Consider the following 13,607-nt stretch of genomic DNA (forward strand, 5'->3'; position numbering starts at 1 on the left):
AAGTGTATAAGAGTTTCAGCAGGTGCTGTATTTCTGGAAATGACATTGACCCAATAATGTTACAGAACTTTTGGATTGCCTTAGTGTTGTCCCCTCACACAATAGCCACATATACATATCTAATATAAAGCCTTTTAATCTGGGGATTATTTATTTATAACTTGTATTTATGAGCTATTCACAGGTGACATATGAATCTGCTTTTGCAAGTGGAGCGTTTGACGTCTCCTGGTTTACAAGAGTAATCAGCAGCGACTGGATGGAGCATTTAGCGTCCCATGGTAGGCATGGTAACGGCAGGACTTTTTAAGGTGGCATCTTCAGCTTTCCATTGTGCGGTGACGGTTTTGATCTGTGTGTAGAACTGGATGCCCTGAAGAGCAAAAATAAAAGCGTTTACATCACATTAAGACAGCTGCTGTGTTTTTACTCTCACAGGCCCAACGACAGGATCCGTTTGTTTTAGTTGCCACTCACTTGTTTTCCATAGAAGTTCGTGTCCCCTCTGAAGGATCCCCTCGATCCAGTGAAGGAGAACATTGGCAGCGGCACCGGGATTGGAACATTGACTCCCACCTGCAGAAAACAAGCATTGTCCCTTTCATTTCCATAAGTGTAAGGTTTGTAAAACAATTCCCTCAGGTCCTAAATTGCTAGGGACAAGCGAGACTCAGCTGATGAGAGATGCGGTACGTGCGTGCTGTTTACAAAGCAGGCTTACACGATCGCACAAAACAGAGATAAACCTGTGGCTTTTATTTGATGTGTGAAAACAAAGCGTGCTCTTACGAAAAAGGGAGGAAAACAAAAAATATATAAAAATAAAGTTTTGTTGCGAAAACACCAAGAGGCACGGCATGGTTGGTTTAGTGTGTTTTAAACAACGGGAATAGGTTTGCATACTTGGGCCTTTTGGCAAAGGTGCATGGGAGAAAAGAAAAAAAAAAAACAGAAAAGTAGATGTTTGTTGCATGGAGGTTTGGAGACGAGTACGGCACATGGCCTGCACAACATTCCCCGACATGTGAACAGCAAACACAGGGCATAACTAGGCTCCACAGGCAAACAAACAGGATGGCCATGTTTTTACTTAACTGTTAAATACGCACCTAGAAATCCCTTTTGAGATTTAATTTTAACAATTCTCACCACCAACTCCCCTCTTCCCCTGAATACTACCTGGAAAAGTTTCTATGCATCCCTATTTTTATTTAACAGAAGCATATTTGCTGTTGCTATTTGCGACTTTCTTGGGTGTGGATGTGGAGGGGAAAAAGGGGGTTGCTTAAGGTGTGCATTTTGGGTAGGGAGCAAATAAGGGTATGCTCAACATGGAAAATAATTGTTTTTATTTAATGTGTGAAGGCTTTCAAACAAATATGATGTTCTCTCCGCTTGAGATGGTGCATAGAAACGACAGAGCGGCGTGAATGTCTCCTTTCTCCCTTGAACGAGCTGCACATTTGGACGCAGCGGCCACTCACCTGGCCCACATCCACCTCGTGAGTATATTTGCGTGCGGTGGCACCGTTTGTGGTGAAGATGGCTGTACCGTTGCCATAGGGGTTCTTGTTAACCAAACTGATGGCGTTGTCCAGGGAGTCTGCCTCCAGAACGACCAGCACGGGCCCAAAGATCTCCTCGGTGTAGCACTTCATCTGAGGCTGAAAGAGCGCACAACGGAGCACTTTCACAGACTGCAGACATCTTTGTAATATCACTCACGTGCAAGTACTTTTAACACATGAAGCCTCATACTGTGACGTTGCCGAGGATGGTAGGTCCCACAAAGTTGCCGTTCTCGTAACCTTTGACTTTAATATTTCGGCCATCCAGTAGCAGCTTTGCTCCCTCCTCCACGCCGCTCTGGATCAGACTGCAGACTCTGTTCCTGGCTTGGGGAGAGATCAGAGGCCCCAGATCTGCACCAGGCTGGTCTCCTAGCAGGGCCCCAAAAAACAAACAGCTATAAGGTTACACGTTCTGTCACTTGACTGATGCGAACAAACTATGGGCACTGACATTTCGTTGGCCACAAAAGCCAGGACAAGGGGCACTTTGAGGCACTCCCTCTAAAATGGATTCTTGCGGGTTTCCTGTGTAATGTACAAATTAAACTTCATATCGCTGTAAACACACAGACTCATTCTCCATTTTACTTCACATCAACTTCTTTTCTCATAGGATTTGATCCTCTAGACCGCCATTTAGGCCCGAGCCGCAGATCTGGCCACAAATTTGCAGCATGGCTGACTCAACAAGCCCAGCTGACTCCCAATGTGAAGTTACAACAGGCCATAAGGCGAGAGGTGAGGTTAGGGCGGTGTGGGTGGCCCCGAGATGAATAAAACCAAAAAGGACCTTGGGGGAAACGCGCTCAGGAGAACAGGAGAGGCCGAGGTGAAGGCGATGGGGCGTGGTACCTGCATCCACGCGCAGAGCTTTGGCACGTTCCACCAGCTCCGGCAGCCAGCTACGCGCCTCGCCCACCAGTATGGCTGTGGACAGAGCCATGCAGCGTTGTCCCGCTGCCCCGAACGCCGCGCCCACAAGCTGGTTCAGAGTGTTCTCCTTGTTGGCATCAGGCATCACCACACCATGGTTCTTGGCTCCCTACAGTACACAAGAAGTGGTTAGCCCTTTGCCGTTTGATCTCCACATTACAGCAACTGGTTAGTCACAAGCAGGGACATAAAAATCAGGGAATTAGATCAGAAACAAACGACCTACAAATTTCACATTGTAAACTTGGTCCACATTTCAGTCCACGTGAGGCAATGGAACATTTCCAGTTCGCAATCTGGGCCTTTTTAAATGTGATGCACAGCTGCACCATGCACATGCACTCCTCAGTACCATTGGGCGACACAAACACTTGAAACTGTTGGCCAATGCTGCCACCTTCTGGATGTTTAAAGCACATGTCAGACATTAAAACTGTTGCTCACCATGTTGGACTGCACCCTTTTGCCATTTTTAGAGCCCCTCTCATAAATATACTCCCCTGCTTGATTTGAGCCAACAAAGCTGATAGCCTTGATGGCCGGATGGTCACAGATGAAGTTCACAGCTGTAAGAGGAAGACAGTTACAGAGATGACTTAAGTAATGGCAGGTGATTACGGTTTATGATTTAGAGCAAATGTAGATATCTTCATTGTTACACACATTGTTTTTCTGCCAAGATAACTACATTTTCTATCTGAATGATGGATTTAAAAAAAAAGAAAAAAAAAAAAAAAGGATTTATTGGCGGTAATTTGAGGCTTTAAGCTTATTTGTCGAACATCTTACTGTAACATTACACAGCCACCAGCTCTTACCGTCGTGTTGGCCGTGGATGATGTTGAGCGTTCCATCTGGAGCGCCAGCATCCTGCAGCATCTTAGCCAGCAGCATGGCGCATGTGGGCACACGCTCCGAGGGCTTCAGCAGGTACGTGTTGCCACATACCATGCCCATAGGGAACATCCACAGGGGGATCATGGCCGGGAAGTTGAAGGGGGCAATGCCGGCACACACCCCAAGGGGAAGGCGATAGGTGTAAGTGTCCATGTCTTTGGAGATGGAGGGCAGGGTTTCCCCGAGCATCAGGGAGGTGATGCTGCAGGTGTGTTCTACCACCTCTGCACAGAAAGAAGTATGAACCATAGTATGGTCAGGTTTAGCAATTAAAGGATGACTGGCATCTTTTCATTTCACGAGATTTTGTCCTTATGTTCAACACCCCTGGCAGTAGTTGGTTATTTATGTGCACAGGCACGACATTTAAACAAAAGCATGTGTGTGTCAGCTGCTACACCAGGATAAAGTTAGCAAAGGTAGATATCGTGATCTGCATTTTATTAAAACGATGATTCAAGTATGATGTAAACATGAAATATTTTTATTATAATGACAACTCCAGCTGTCACAGATACATTATTTTTTATTCTAAGCCAATTTATACAACTACGTCAATAAAAAAACCGGGCATATGAAGATGATCTAAAACACCATCTCCATGAAAGAAATAACAGACATAACAAACCACATCAAATCACTGAATTTGAACTAATAATTTTTTCAGGAGCAACTTTGTTAGTTCACATATTACTAAAAACTCATCTCCTTACTGTCCCAGGCCAATTGTTGCATGTTATTTACTATCATAGAAAGGCCTAAAAATATCAAAATTTAATCTTCCACAGAATCAGTCATGTAATAAACCACCCTCTGTCCCGCTTGTCCCATATACAAGATGAAACAGATTAACAGATTCCTGTAAATGAGTTAAGAGCCTACACAAAATGCAAATATTTAACCACTTGTTGCTCAATGACAAAAAGGACATCTGTGTGCATGTGTGTGTGTGTGTGTGTGTGTGTCAGACACACTTACGCAATCCTCTGAACACATCTCCCTCTGCATCTGCAAGGGTCTTCCCCTGCTCCACTGTGATGGCCTTGGCAAGTTCTTTCTGAAACGCATGAGGACGCTGTATCAGCTATATAGCCTAAAGTCAAGTTTCACTCAAACAAGAGCTCTGAACTACTGTGGACGGACTAACATGCTGTCTGTCCATCTGTTCATTCATCCATCCAAGCCCACGGCTGGAGTGGGGCTGGATACGAGCTGTCATATGGTGAGAGGTGGGGTGCACTCTGAACAAGTCACTAGCCTATTGCAGGGCTAACGCAGAGACATAGCCAGTCTAAAATCTCCAGTTAACCTAACACGCATGTCTTTGAACTTTGGGAGGAAGCCAGAGTACCCAGAGAGAAGAGGGAGACCTAAGAACCTCTCTCTGTGAGGCAACGGTGAGTCCACGCTCTTGTTTGATTCATTAATTAAACAAGGCTGAATGTGTTTTTACTTTCAGAGCACCTTACGGTGACTTACAATATTGTCCTTGATAAGCTGCTGATAGCGCAGAAAAACCTGCTGTCGAGCCAAGATGGAGGTCTCAGACCAGGAGCGAAAGGCTCTGGAGCATGAGTCTACAGCAGCCAGCATCTCCTCCTGGGTGGCTTTGGGCACGCGGGTGATCACCTCATTGGTAGCCTGTGAAAGTGGAAAAAAGTCATGATCTCTAAGCTGGATTTTTTTTAAACACTAAAAATAAGTGCTAATTTATACTGCTCATTCAATAATGCCAAATCTGAATCTAAATGTTGACGTGGGATGCCCATCTACACAAACCAGTCTGGACCAGTATGTCCAGGTTAAGCAACTCCATACTGTACAAGCACAGTGTGGTGAGGCATCAGTATACATTCACCTCAACTAATAATGGATGTTGCCAAGAAATACTAGAAGTACTTACAGGATTGTGAATATCCAGCCATTCCGAGGACTTGGATTCAACAAACTTCCCATCAATAAACAGTTTGGTGGTGGGCTGTGAGGAAAGATATCAGCATTTACTCGTAGGGTTGATTATCTCTGAAATGTATTACCAGATTAACAGTTACTCATAAGCACTCACCACAGAGGAGGAGGAGTAGCACAGTCGGCCGACTCTAAATGGAACCTGTGAAAGCGGCACAGCAGGGAGTCAAATCGCTAAAAGTAGCAAAAACTGCAGTATTTATCCATCCTAGAAGTACAACGTGCTGTTTCATTTGCACATTTTGTCAACCAGCTGCAGCCTGTTGGCCGATTAGATTAATGTGCAACTACTGAGTGTGGAGTTGTGAAAATGGGGACAAAGTCAAGCTGAGTGAAGCGGACTGAGAGAAGGAATGCGGTCCAGGCTGCAGGTGCACGGGTAGACTTCTTTGCGCTTAAATGCACCTGCAGCTGAACACGAGTAGAAAAACTTTCTTCATGTTATAAATCAGCTCTTGAAGGCATAAAATTATTATTATTACTTTTAATCCTCTTAAGATTTTTGAACTGAGGAAAAACGTTATTCCTCCCCTGTAAAGGAATGCACGGACATAACTTCTGCAGGACACTGTGTCAACAATCAGAGCTGACCACACGCTGCCACTTGCACTTTACCTTGGTCCTGAACGCTGATCTCAGAGCTGTTGACGCCATTCTGGGATATCATGTGCTACGCCGAACTGATTTGACCCACTGTGCAGGCAGGTAGCGCGGTGGCCAGCAGAAGACAGCATTCAGCTTTCCACCCCACAGATGTGAATCACCTGTGGGCGGGCTCTGGGGAAATTGAGGCTTCCTAAAGGCTCCAAATTCGCCCTCTCACTAATAACGCAGCGTGATTGGGTTCTCGAGATTGCCTTCTGTCCAATCACGACTCCAGCTTTTGGATTAAACCCGCCCTAGCTATGGAACGCCACAAACTATTGGCTAATTAAACCAGTCAGTTCTCCTGTCAGGAAGTGTGTCTCAGCTGAGCTGTATCCACACGCAGTTTTGAACAAAGTGGGACTTTGCTGTAAAGTGTGTGATCTTTAAGCGATCAGTGGCCCTTATCCAAAAGATTAAAGTGTTATCGCAGCCAGCGACAATGCGCTTGTCGTTAGCCTGCCTCGCTAAGGTACTGTCACTGTTCGCCGGGTGTTATGTGTGCATCAGCTGCTTAATTTCAACCATATGAAGCCCAATGGTGCTTAGTCATGGACCAAAGAGTAGGTAGGAGGGAGTTTAGGGGACACATCCTATTGGCTGCTCAAAGTGGATGAGATTTTTTGTAGAAAAAGTACTTGCAGTAACTGATCCAGTCTAGTCGAGGGAAATCTACAGAAGTATGGCAACTCAGACTAAGGTGAACCCACTGCATAAAACCACAAAGCAAAACTGACTTTGTTTCCAAACTGACTTAACATTTTCTGTTTTCTGTTCAGCCCATACTTCACGGATACTTCAGAAGCTCCTGCTCCTGGAGGGTTCGCATTGGTAAGTCATGCCCTGGGAATGTTCAGCTAAGCTTTGGTGTAACTTTTTTTTTTTAATCACTAAGGTAATGAACTTGTTTGTGCACCAGCTTTTGCTCTAAAAGGTGTTGAATATGACCAGCTTCCAGTCAATCTGATCAAAGATGGAGGGCAGCAGGTACAGTGTGCAGACAAACATGACACTTTCTGCATGATTGCTTGAATATTAAAGAGTCCAAAATCCTGCTAAAACAATATGTAGTTTCTTAACAAGGTGCTGTCTTAAACAATAAAACCATGCATTTCTTTTTTAAAGTCATGTGTTAGTCTGACAGTGGCTCTCTCTGTGCCAAAGCTTACTGAGGAGTACAAAGCGCTAAACCCCATGCAACAAGTGCCTGCAGTGGAAATTGATGGCACCACTCTCTCTCAGTCGGTGAGTCTGCTTCCATAACACTGTCATGTTATCTTATTACATTTACTGAATATTTTGGTAATACTGGTAACAGTTCTAGTAAAAACCTGACTTGTTTTCTAACCTTTAAGCATTTGCAGGTAGTTACTTTGTAATTTCAAATAAAATACATTAAAATTCCATTTAATTACACCTTTAGTCGGTGTATTTTTAATTACACCATGTAACATTAAAAAAACGTTACCAAAATTCTTTTGTTTATGTAGCTGGCAGTGATCCAGTACATCGATGAGACCAGACCAGGACCCCGTCTTCTTCCAGCAGACCCAAAGGCGCGTGCCCAGGTTAGGATGATAAGTGACCTCATCGCCTCGGGTATACAGCCCCTGCAGGTAAGCAGAACACAGTCCACAATGCCATCAGTTCAAATCTCTACTCTGGTTCACAAAAAATCCATGCTTGCAATGTCAAGGTCAACCTGCAAGACCAGTAACTTTATCTTTTTTTTTTTTTTAATTCCTGGACTTCGCAGAATTTGTATGTAATCCAGAAAATAGGAGCGGAGAAGATGCAGTGGTCTCAGCACTTCATCGATCGTGGTTTTCAAGGTAAGCGGAAGCCTGTCATCTACTCCTCTATGCTTCGTTTTAATTTTAAATGCGGAGAACTGCACTCTGAAAACACTTTGTTTTACACAGCAGATGATGAACACTGAGTTGCCTCTATAAGTGCACATTTTTGCTGTCATTACAAAGCGTGACTCATCAGCTTAACCATCCTGCTTTGCTTTAATGTCGCAAGCAGGAAGGCTTTTAAAACTGACGATGATGATTAAATCAACAGTGATCCATTCCTGAGAACTTAACACAGAAGTACAAACTTTTCTGTTCTCCTAATATTTACATTTCCAAACTTTCCAAAGTAATAATCTAGTTCTGCCCCACATTTGACACCCCTGCTCTATACATTAGAAACATGAAGTGATGAGAAAAATGCCAATGTGTTTTACATGCATGCGTTATTACCCCCAGCTCTTGAGCCAATTCTGAAGCAAACAGCGGGGAAATACTGTGTAGGCGATGAGGTAAGAACATGAATATATCACAGGACAACATCTGGGCAATTTCCAGCACAAAGATTACTTCTTACTTTCTGCTTCTCTTTTAGATTTCCATGGCAGACATCTGTCTGGTCCCACAGGTCTACAACGCAGAGAGGTATGCTATGAGAAGTTTCATAAAACTGCAATAGAAGCGCTACTTTAATAGAGATGGGCTTTCCACAAAATCCAATTTACATATTTTCCCTCTGGCGTGCAGTGCTGTTTCTCTGTCTAGTGCGTTTTGTTCGAGCTGACCAGCATTTAAGATGGTGGCTATAAAAACATCTGCCTTGTTTTAAATATGATGGAACCAGATGAAACTAGTTGTGCCACAAAGCGTCAAATAATACATTTGGAAGGTTAGCAGCAGCATCTCTTTCCAGAAATCAGAACAATTTACTTCTATTATATTCAAGAGAAGGCAGAGATCCCAAAACATGATATAACCTCGAAACAGCCTGTACAGGGAAGCATCACCACTATGTTTTTAATGTCTACAGGTTCAAAGTGGATGTGGGGAAGTATCCAACCATCAAACGGCTAAATGAGGCTTTACTTGAGATTGAAGCTTTCCAAGTGAGCCACCCATCACGCCAACCAGATACACCTGATGATCTGCGTGCTTAGTACAAAGCCACTGAGAAGTTGTTTGTGTTAAATAAAATGACTGAAAAGCAACTCTGTTCCACTGCAGTTACTTTAAATGACAAGAAAGGTTCAAGTAAAAAAAAAAATTTATTAGTATTTTAGCATGAAATTGAACTATGACTTTAATTTGCCTTTTTAAAAAAAACAAACAAACAAAAAAACAAACAAACCACCATACAGATACGTGGAGAGGAGGTACGGGACAATAATGTGTTTAAAAAAAAAAAAAAAACCCCAACGCTCAGATTTGCTATGCAAAGTGGAAAACCTCTCGTCTCACTGTTCGCAGCGCGTTGCCTGATGGTGATTTTCGAAGACACATAATAAAGTAAAAGAATCACACAGGAGACACATGAATAGAAAGTCATTGCAACAAAACACAAAGCAGAAGAATTAGTCTTCCAGACAAAACGCTCTTCTCATGTCTGATCACATCACGGGCCATGGTGGCTAAAAACTGTTTCCAATTTGGACTCATTTGTCAAAAGGAATCTCCACGGTGCATTTGATTGTGTCATCATAAAAGGAACCAGAGCAGTCCGACCCACCAAACACCAGCAATGCACACTGGATTTTAACATTTTCACCCTGTCCATGTGTCCCAGTGTCTCTTAGGATAGCGCTGCCCAAAAGCATCATGCTGTGTCCAGCACGAGGCCTGGAGCAAAGCAGGGGAGACACCAGTGAAGTCCACATATTCGTATCTGGGGGAGAAAAGAAATGAAGCTCGATTAAAAAGCAGCTGATTTCATCAATATTGATGCTTTGTGCAAAATAGCAATAATACTGAAGAAAAAAAAAAAAAACCTGCTCACCTGTATTAAAGATGTGAACATCCTGCAGGGCTCCAATTGCACTGCACCCTCCACTGACTAAAATCCTGTTGTCTGAAACTGGGAGTGCTGCATGAAACCTGTCAATTAATATATAAAGAGGTTTTATCTGTATCATTGTTATGGCCAATCTTTACATATTCTTAAATATGAATTATGTTCAGCTAAAAGAAAAGAATAATCTCACTAGGATGAATTTTGTGTTAAACAACATTAAAATTGCACTTGACTCTTTCTGGGATGCCCAAGGATACTACAACCAGATGGCTACATGGATGACATTTATCAAGGTTGATTAGTTTACTCACCCTCGAGGCAGCGGTGGCATGTTCCCACTCTTCACAGCTGTGTACTCCATAAATCCTGCACTCAGTAGGGAAAATGTAAGAATCAGTGCAATCCTGGACACTCTGTTTCAATCTAAGGCGGTCAGTGGCGGTCTTTATCTTACCCAGATCTAACACATGGAGGTCGTTAAAGTAAGCAGCTGTCTTGCGTCCACCGAATATGATCAACTTCTGAGACAGAAGCGTAGTCGTGTGCCTGTTAAAAAGCATGAAATTAGCATTCCTGAGAATTAAGAAAGCACTTGGGGTACAGTAAATTTACTGAAGACTGACCCAAACCGAGGCAGAGGTCTGTCCCCTTCCACAATGGGCTGGTACCAGAGTCCAAACTCTGGGTTGAAGATGTATAGAGCATTACTGCAGGATTTATCCCCTGAGGAAAGGCTTGACTGAACTCCTCCAAAGACAAAAAGTTCTTTTTTGTAAAAGGCTGCAGAGTGATACGCTAAATTTGGAACGCTGCCTTTTGCCTTAAGGATGGGAAATATCCACAAATACAGCAATGAAAAGAAAAGAAAAAACAAAGAGCCTATTTCACATACACGTACATGCTTTTAAAGAATGTGAAAACGCAGCATGTTAACAACAAACCCACATTGACAAGCTTCCACTTCCAGGTCAGAGTATTAAGGATGTACAGCTCCGTGTAGCGCCGACCCTCCCTCAGGCCACCGTAAACAAAGACTGCTCTAGAGTCTGGGTCATAGGTTGCAGTGTGTCCTCGGGCACAGGGTGGTTCAGGTCCAGAAGCAGAGGAGTTCAGCGGGAACCAGAAGTCACCGTCTGAAAAGAGGTCAGGTAACGATTAAGTACAAATGCTTCCTCCACCGGTGCCGCACACCTTCACTCTAGTGACATGCTTTATAGATACAGGGAGCTAATATACATATATGGCCAGATGTATATTCAGCAAAGTCCACTGACCCAACTCGAGCTTCCACAGGGAGTCTTTGCAGTAGTTTTGTTCTGAAGTCTCCCCTCCAATGAGGATGGCAGTATCAGGGTCACTCAGACACATGGTGTGGCACCAACGCTTTGACGGACACGCTGAAACTAATCACAAATCTTTGTAAAAGCCACTTCTGTGCAATCCTGTGTAATCCCAATATTTTTTTCCTTTTTGCCTCTGACCTCCTCTGTTCTCACTCTTTATGAGCACAGTCATTTCTTCTTGACCGTTTATCCCGGATGACCTCATCTTCTTAGGGGTCGAAGCTTGGTCTACATCCTCTGAGAGGCTGTCCACGTCCTCAGAGCTCCACCTCAGTTGGCCTCTCCTACCAATGACTGTACGTCTGGGTGTCTTTTCCTTCCAGTCACACAGAGCGCACAGCAGACCTGCGTCAGTTACTGCCCTCACATGCAGACACTAACATACACCTAAGGATAACACTCACTGTAGGCCACACTGGAGGTTTATTCCCCACAGCGGAGTCACTGGTGTCGACTTTATTGACTTGGACCTCAGCAAAGCACACGCTGTCGCTCCTGTCGCTCAGGTGTGAGGTCTCAGAAGTCACCTGGATTTGTATTAATTGAACAATCATGACGCTCGAAAACCAAAGTGTGCATTCCCACTGAACTATTTTGGCCCCGTTTATCTCACCGTTTCACTTTCAGCATCTTGGGTGTGTAATGTGGTGGAATGATCGGTCACATCGTGCCCTTCGGGGAACAAGCATTTCCTTTGAACCAAAGGGGTACTGCTGAAGACGCTGGAGTTGTCCTGTGGCTGGTCACAAGTCTTGGCAAGAAATAAGTGAAATGCCACTATGCAATATCAGCTACAGACTGCTTTTTTGTTTTAAATCCCACATATAGGCATGATGCCTAGCACTCTGACGCAAAGAAAGCAGGGAGTGTAATGGAAACTAGCACAAAGAAATGAATATTAAATGACAATATATGCCATAAAGCTATTTATAGCAAGGTGAAAATGGTGGAATCAGATTCTGTTTTCCAAGAGTTATTTATAAAAAAAAAAAAAAAAAAGCAGTCAGCATAAGATATTAGGTTAAACTTCACCTTCCTTTTAGGCTTATTGTATCTACTCAGTACAGGAGTTGGATTAATTGCATTCAGATAAGCTATATTTGCCCTTTGCATGCTATAACCTGTAGCCTGAACAGTTTGTGTGTTTTAAAGTGAGGCTATATGTAAATTCCCCACTGCATTTAACCATTAGTAAAATAACCCAGACTTTCCCCACACAAACATGAGCTCTACGTGAGTTTTTTCGGATCTGGTCGCGCTAAATACTTGTGTTTTGTACCTCTCCAGAGACTGTGAGTAAAATCTTGCCATAAACTCCCCTCCTGCCCCTCTCTGCAGCCACTTTGACCATCTCTGGGCTCCAGTCACCTTCCCAAGTCAGACACCTGAGCACAAAGAGATGTCAGCAAACTCTAGTTTACAAATTCACAACCTTGCGGCTACTTCACGAACCTAAATTGAGAGGACAGAATCCCAATTTTCTGAGCTGGTACTTCTGCACTGACCAGAACCTCGACTGAAATTGTGGTCAAACTGCATTCCCACTGTCCCAGACCGAAGATGACCAGCTGCTTAGGAAGAGGCAGCGGGACATGGACTTGAAAGCACCTCCGGTTAGATTTGCTGTGAAGAGTGAGTCCAAGTAGTGATTCTTCGCGTCCTTAATAATCTGTCAACATGGTTTTTTTTAAATTATTATTATTATGTATTTATCAAACGACATACCTAATAAACTGGCGGGGGACGTCACGCAAAGACCAAAGGACATAAAAATTCAGTCTCCCCATGTTGTTTTACGGATCCAATACGTTCTGAGAGCAGCAAACATCGGCGGTACTTAGATCTCCAGTGCTAACCTCTGATTGGCCGAGAGGAGCTCGAGGCCGTGGTGAACACGCACAGGTGAGAGGTCAAAGTAATTAAGTAATAGGCCCCCTAGTGGATCTGCTGGTTGGACTCCAGATGCCTCACTGCCTTTCTATATGTCTTTGGATAAAGGGAAGTCAAGTGTATGACTGAACATCTATCCATTCGCTTAGCAAATTCAAGATCTTTGTCTCATAACAAAAATAAAAATAAAATAGTTACAATTTAAACTCTAAACACCAAATATCTGCTATCAGTATTTATTATGGATCTGTGCGGGCTAACTGAATAGACTTTCAAAGTCATTTCATTGTTTTATAGACACACAATTGATTGGCATGATCAAATTTCGTCAGTCATATTTGCTTCACGTATTATTGGTGATCAAGTGAGAACCTCCACTGCACTAATAGCAATATCAGATGAGAGTTCTAGCTTCTCTCATCAGTAGGTGAGAGTGGGGCCGCTTAGGTACGAGGTCCATCCAGGAAATGTGGCTTGTGGCTACCATCTCTACTACTACACTGTTTTCCTCATGTTAGCACTTATAGTTTTGGGGGGGGGGGGGGAATTATATGTG

The 13,607-nt window shown here is 43.5% G+C and overlaps 3 protein-coding genes across 6 annotated transcripts; 1 reads left to right on the forward strand and 2 right to left on the reverse strand.

Moving 5' to 3' along the window:
* Nucleotides 1-7: 7 nt before the first annotated feature.
* aldh6a1 (aldehyde dehydrogenase 6 family, member A1) lies at nt 8-6,139 on the reverse strand. The gene is made up of 12 exons (XM_085256714.1): nt 5,985-6,139; nt 5,467-5,511; nt 5,305-5,379; nt 4,881-5,042; nt 4,380-4,458; nt 3,323-3,625; nt 2,949-3,070; nt 2,424-2,613; nt 1,759-1,940; nt 1,485-1,664; nt 478-576; nt 8-373 (listed from the first exon to the last, which is right to left on the reverse strand). Exons 1-12 carry the CDS (start codon nt 6,021-6,023, stop codon nt 269-271), a joined length of 1,581 nt encoding a protein of 526 aa, XP_085112840.1. The 5' UTR covers nt 6,024-6,139; the 3' UTR covers nt 8-268.
* A 191-nt stretch (nt 6,140-6,330) lies between these two features.
* Nucleotides 6,331-9,016, forward strand: gstz1 (glutathione S-transferase zeta 1). Of its 4 annotated transcripts, none has more exons than XM_085256716.1 (9): nt 6,331-6,486; nt 6,794-6,845; nt 6,934-7,001; nt 7,140-7,259; nt 7,505-7,630; nt 7,771-7,846; nt 8,270-8,322; nt 8,406-8,455; nt 8,841-9,016. In XM_085256716.1, exons 1-9 carry the CDS (start codon nt 6,457-6,459, stop codon nt 8,965-8,967), a joined length of 702 nt encoding a protein of 233 aa, XP_085112842.1. In that variant the 5' UTR covers nt 6,331-6,456; the 3' UTR covers nt 8,968-9,016. The 4 variants fall into 4 exon arrangements, with proteins under 4 accessions (XP_085112842.1, XP_085112844.1, XP_085112843.1 ...); XM_085256718.1 differs by having other exon boundaries at nt 6,334-6,486; nt 7,179-7,259; XM_085256717.1 differs by lacking the exon at nt 6,331-6,486 and adding an exon at nt 6,527-6,714.
* Nucleotides 9,017-9,056: 40 nt separating this feature from the next.
* Nucleotides 9,057-13,067, reverse strand: LOC146552577 (uncharacterized). The gene is made up of 13 exons (XM_085256713.1): nt 12,887-13,067; nt 12,614-12,784; nt 12,441-12,546; nt 11,775-11,912; nt 11,566-11,688; nt 11,300-11,477; nt 11,093-11,221; nt 10,764-10,951; nt 10,442-10,638; nt 10,273-10,364; nt 10,130-10,184; nt 9,804-9,901; nt 9,057-9,692 (listed from the first exon to the last, which is right to left on the reverse strand). Exons 1-13 carry the CDS (start codon nt 12,946-12,948, stop codon nt 9,463-9,465), a joined length of 1,767 nt encoding a protein of 588 aa, XP_085112839.1. The 5' UTR covers nt 12,949-13,067; the 3' UTR covers nt 9,057-9,462.
* Nucleotides 13,068-13,607: the final 540 nt, after the last annotated feature.

Source organism: Mchenga conophoros, linkage group LG19 (assembly GCF_057382185.1).
Source record: "Mchenga conophoros isolate Kocher_MC1m ecotype Shallow Benthic linkage group LG19, M_conophoros_male_GT1.1, whole genome shotgun sequence".
Taxonomy (NCBI): domain Eukaryota; kingdom Metazoa; phylum Chordata; class Actinopteri; order Cichliformes; family Cichlidae; genus Mchenga; species Mchenga conophoros.

Bases quoted from the DNA above. Each gene is read 5' to 3' on its own strand.
- aldh6a1 (XM_085256714.1), bottom strand. From the start codon at position 6,023: ATGGCGTCAACAGCTCTGAGATCAGCGTTCAGGACCAAG. The intron at 4,459-4,880 runs GTAAGTCACCGT...CATGCGTTTCAG, and splicing joins AGCTTATCAAGGACAATATT to AAAGAACTTGCCAAGGCCAT. The intron at 1,665-1,758 runs GTATGAGGCTTC...GCGCTCTTTCAG, and splicing joins CCATCCTCGGCAACGTCACA to CCTCAGATGAAGTGCTACAC.
- gstz1 (XM_085256716.1), top strand. From the start codon at position 6,457: ATGCGCTTGTCGTTAGCCTGCCTCGCTAAG. The intron at 8,323-8,405 runs GTAAGAACATGA...CTTCTCTTTTAG, and splicing joins AATACTGTGTAGGCGATGAG to ATTTCCATGGCAGACATCTG. The intron at 8,456-8,840 runs GTATGCTATGAG...TAATGTCTACAG, and splicing joins CAGGTCTACAACGCAGAGAG to GTTCAAAGTGGATGTGGGGA.
- LOC146552577 (XM_085256713.1), bottom strand. From the start codon at position 12,948: ATGGGGAGACTGAATTTTTATGTCCTTTGGTCTTTGCGTGACGTCCCC. The intron at 12,547-12,613 runs GTTCGTGAAGTA...CTTTGTGCTCAG, and splicing joins ATTCTGTCCTCTCAATTTAG to GTGTCTGACTTGGGAAGGTG. The intron at 11,689-11,774 runs GTGAGATAAACG...ATACAAATCCAG, and splicing joins AAGATGCTGAAAGTGAAACG to GTGACTTCTGAGACCTCACA.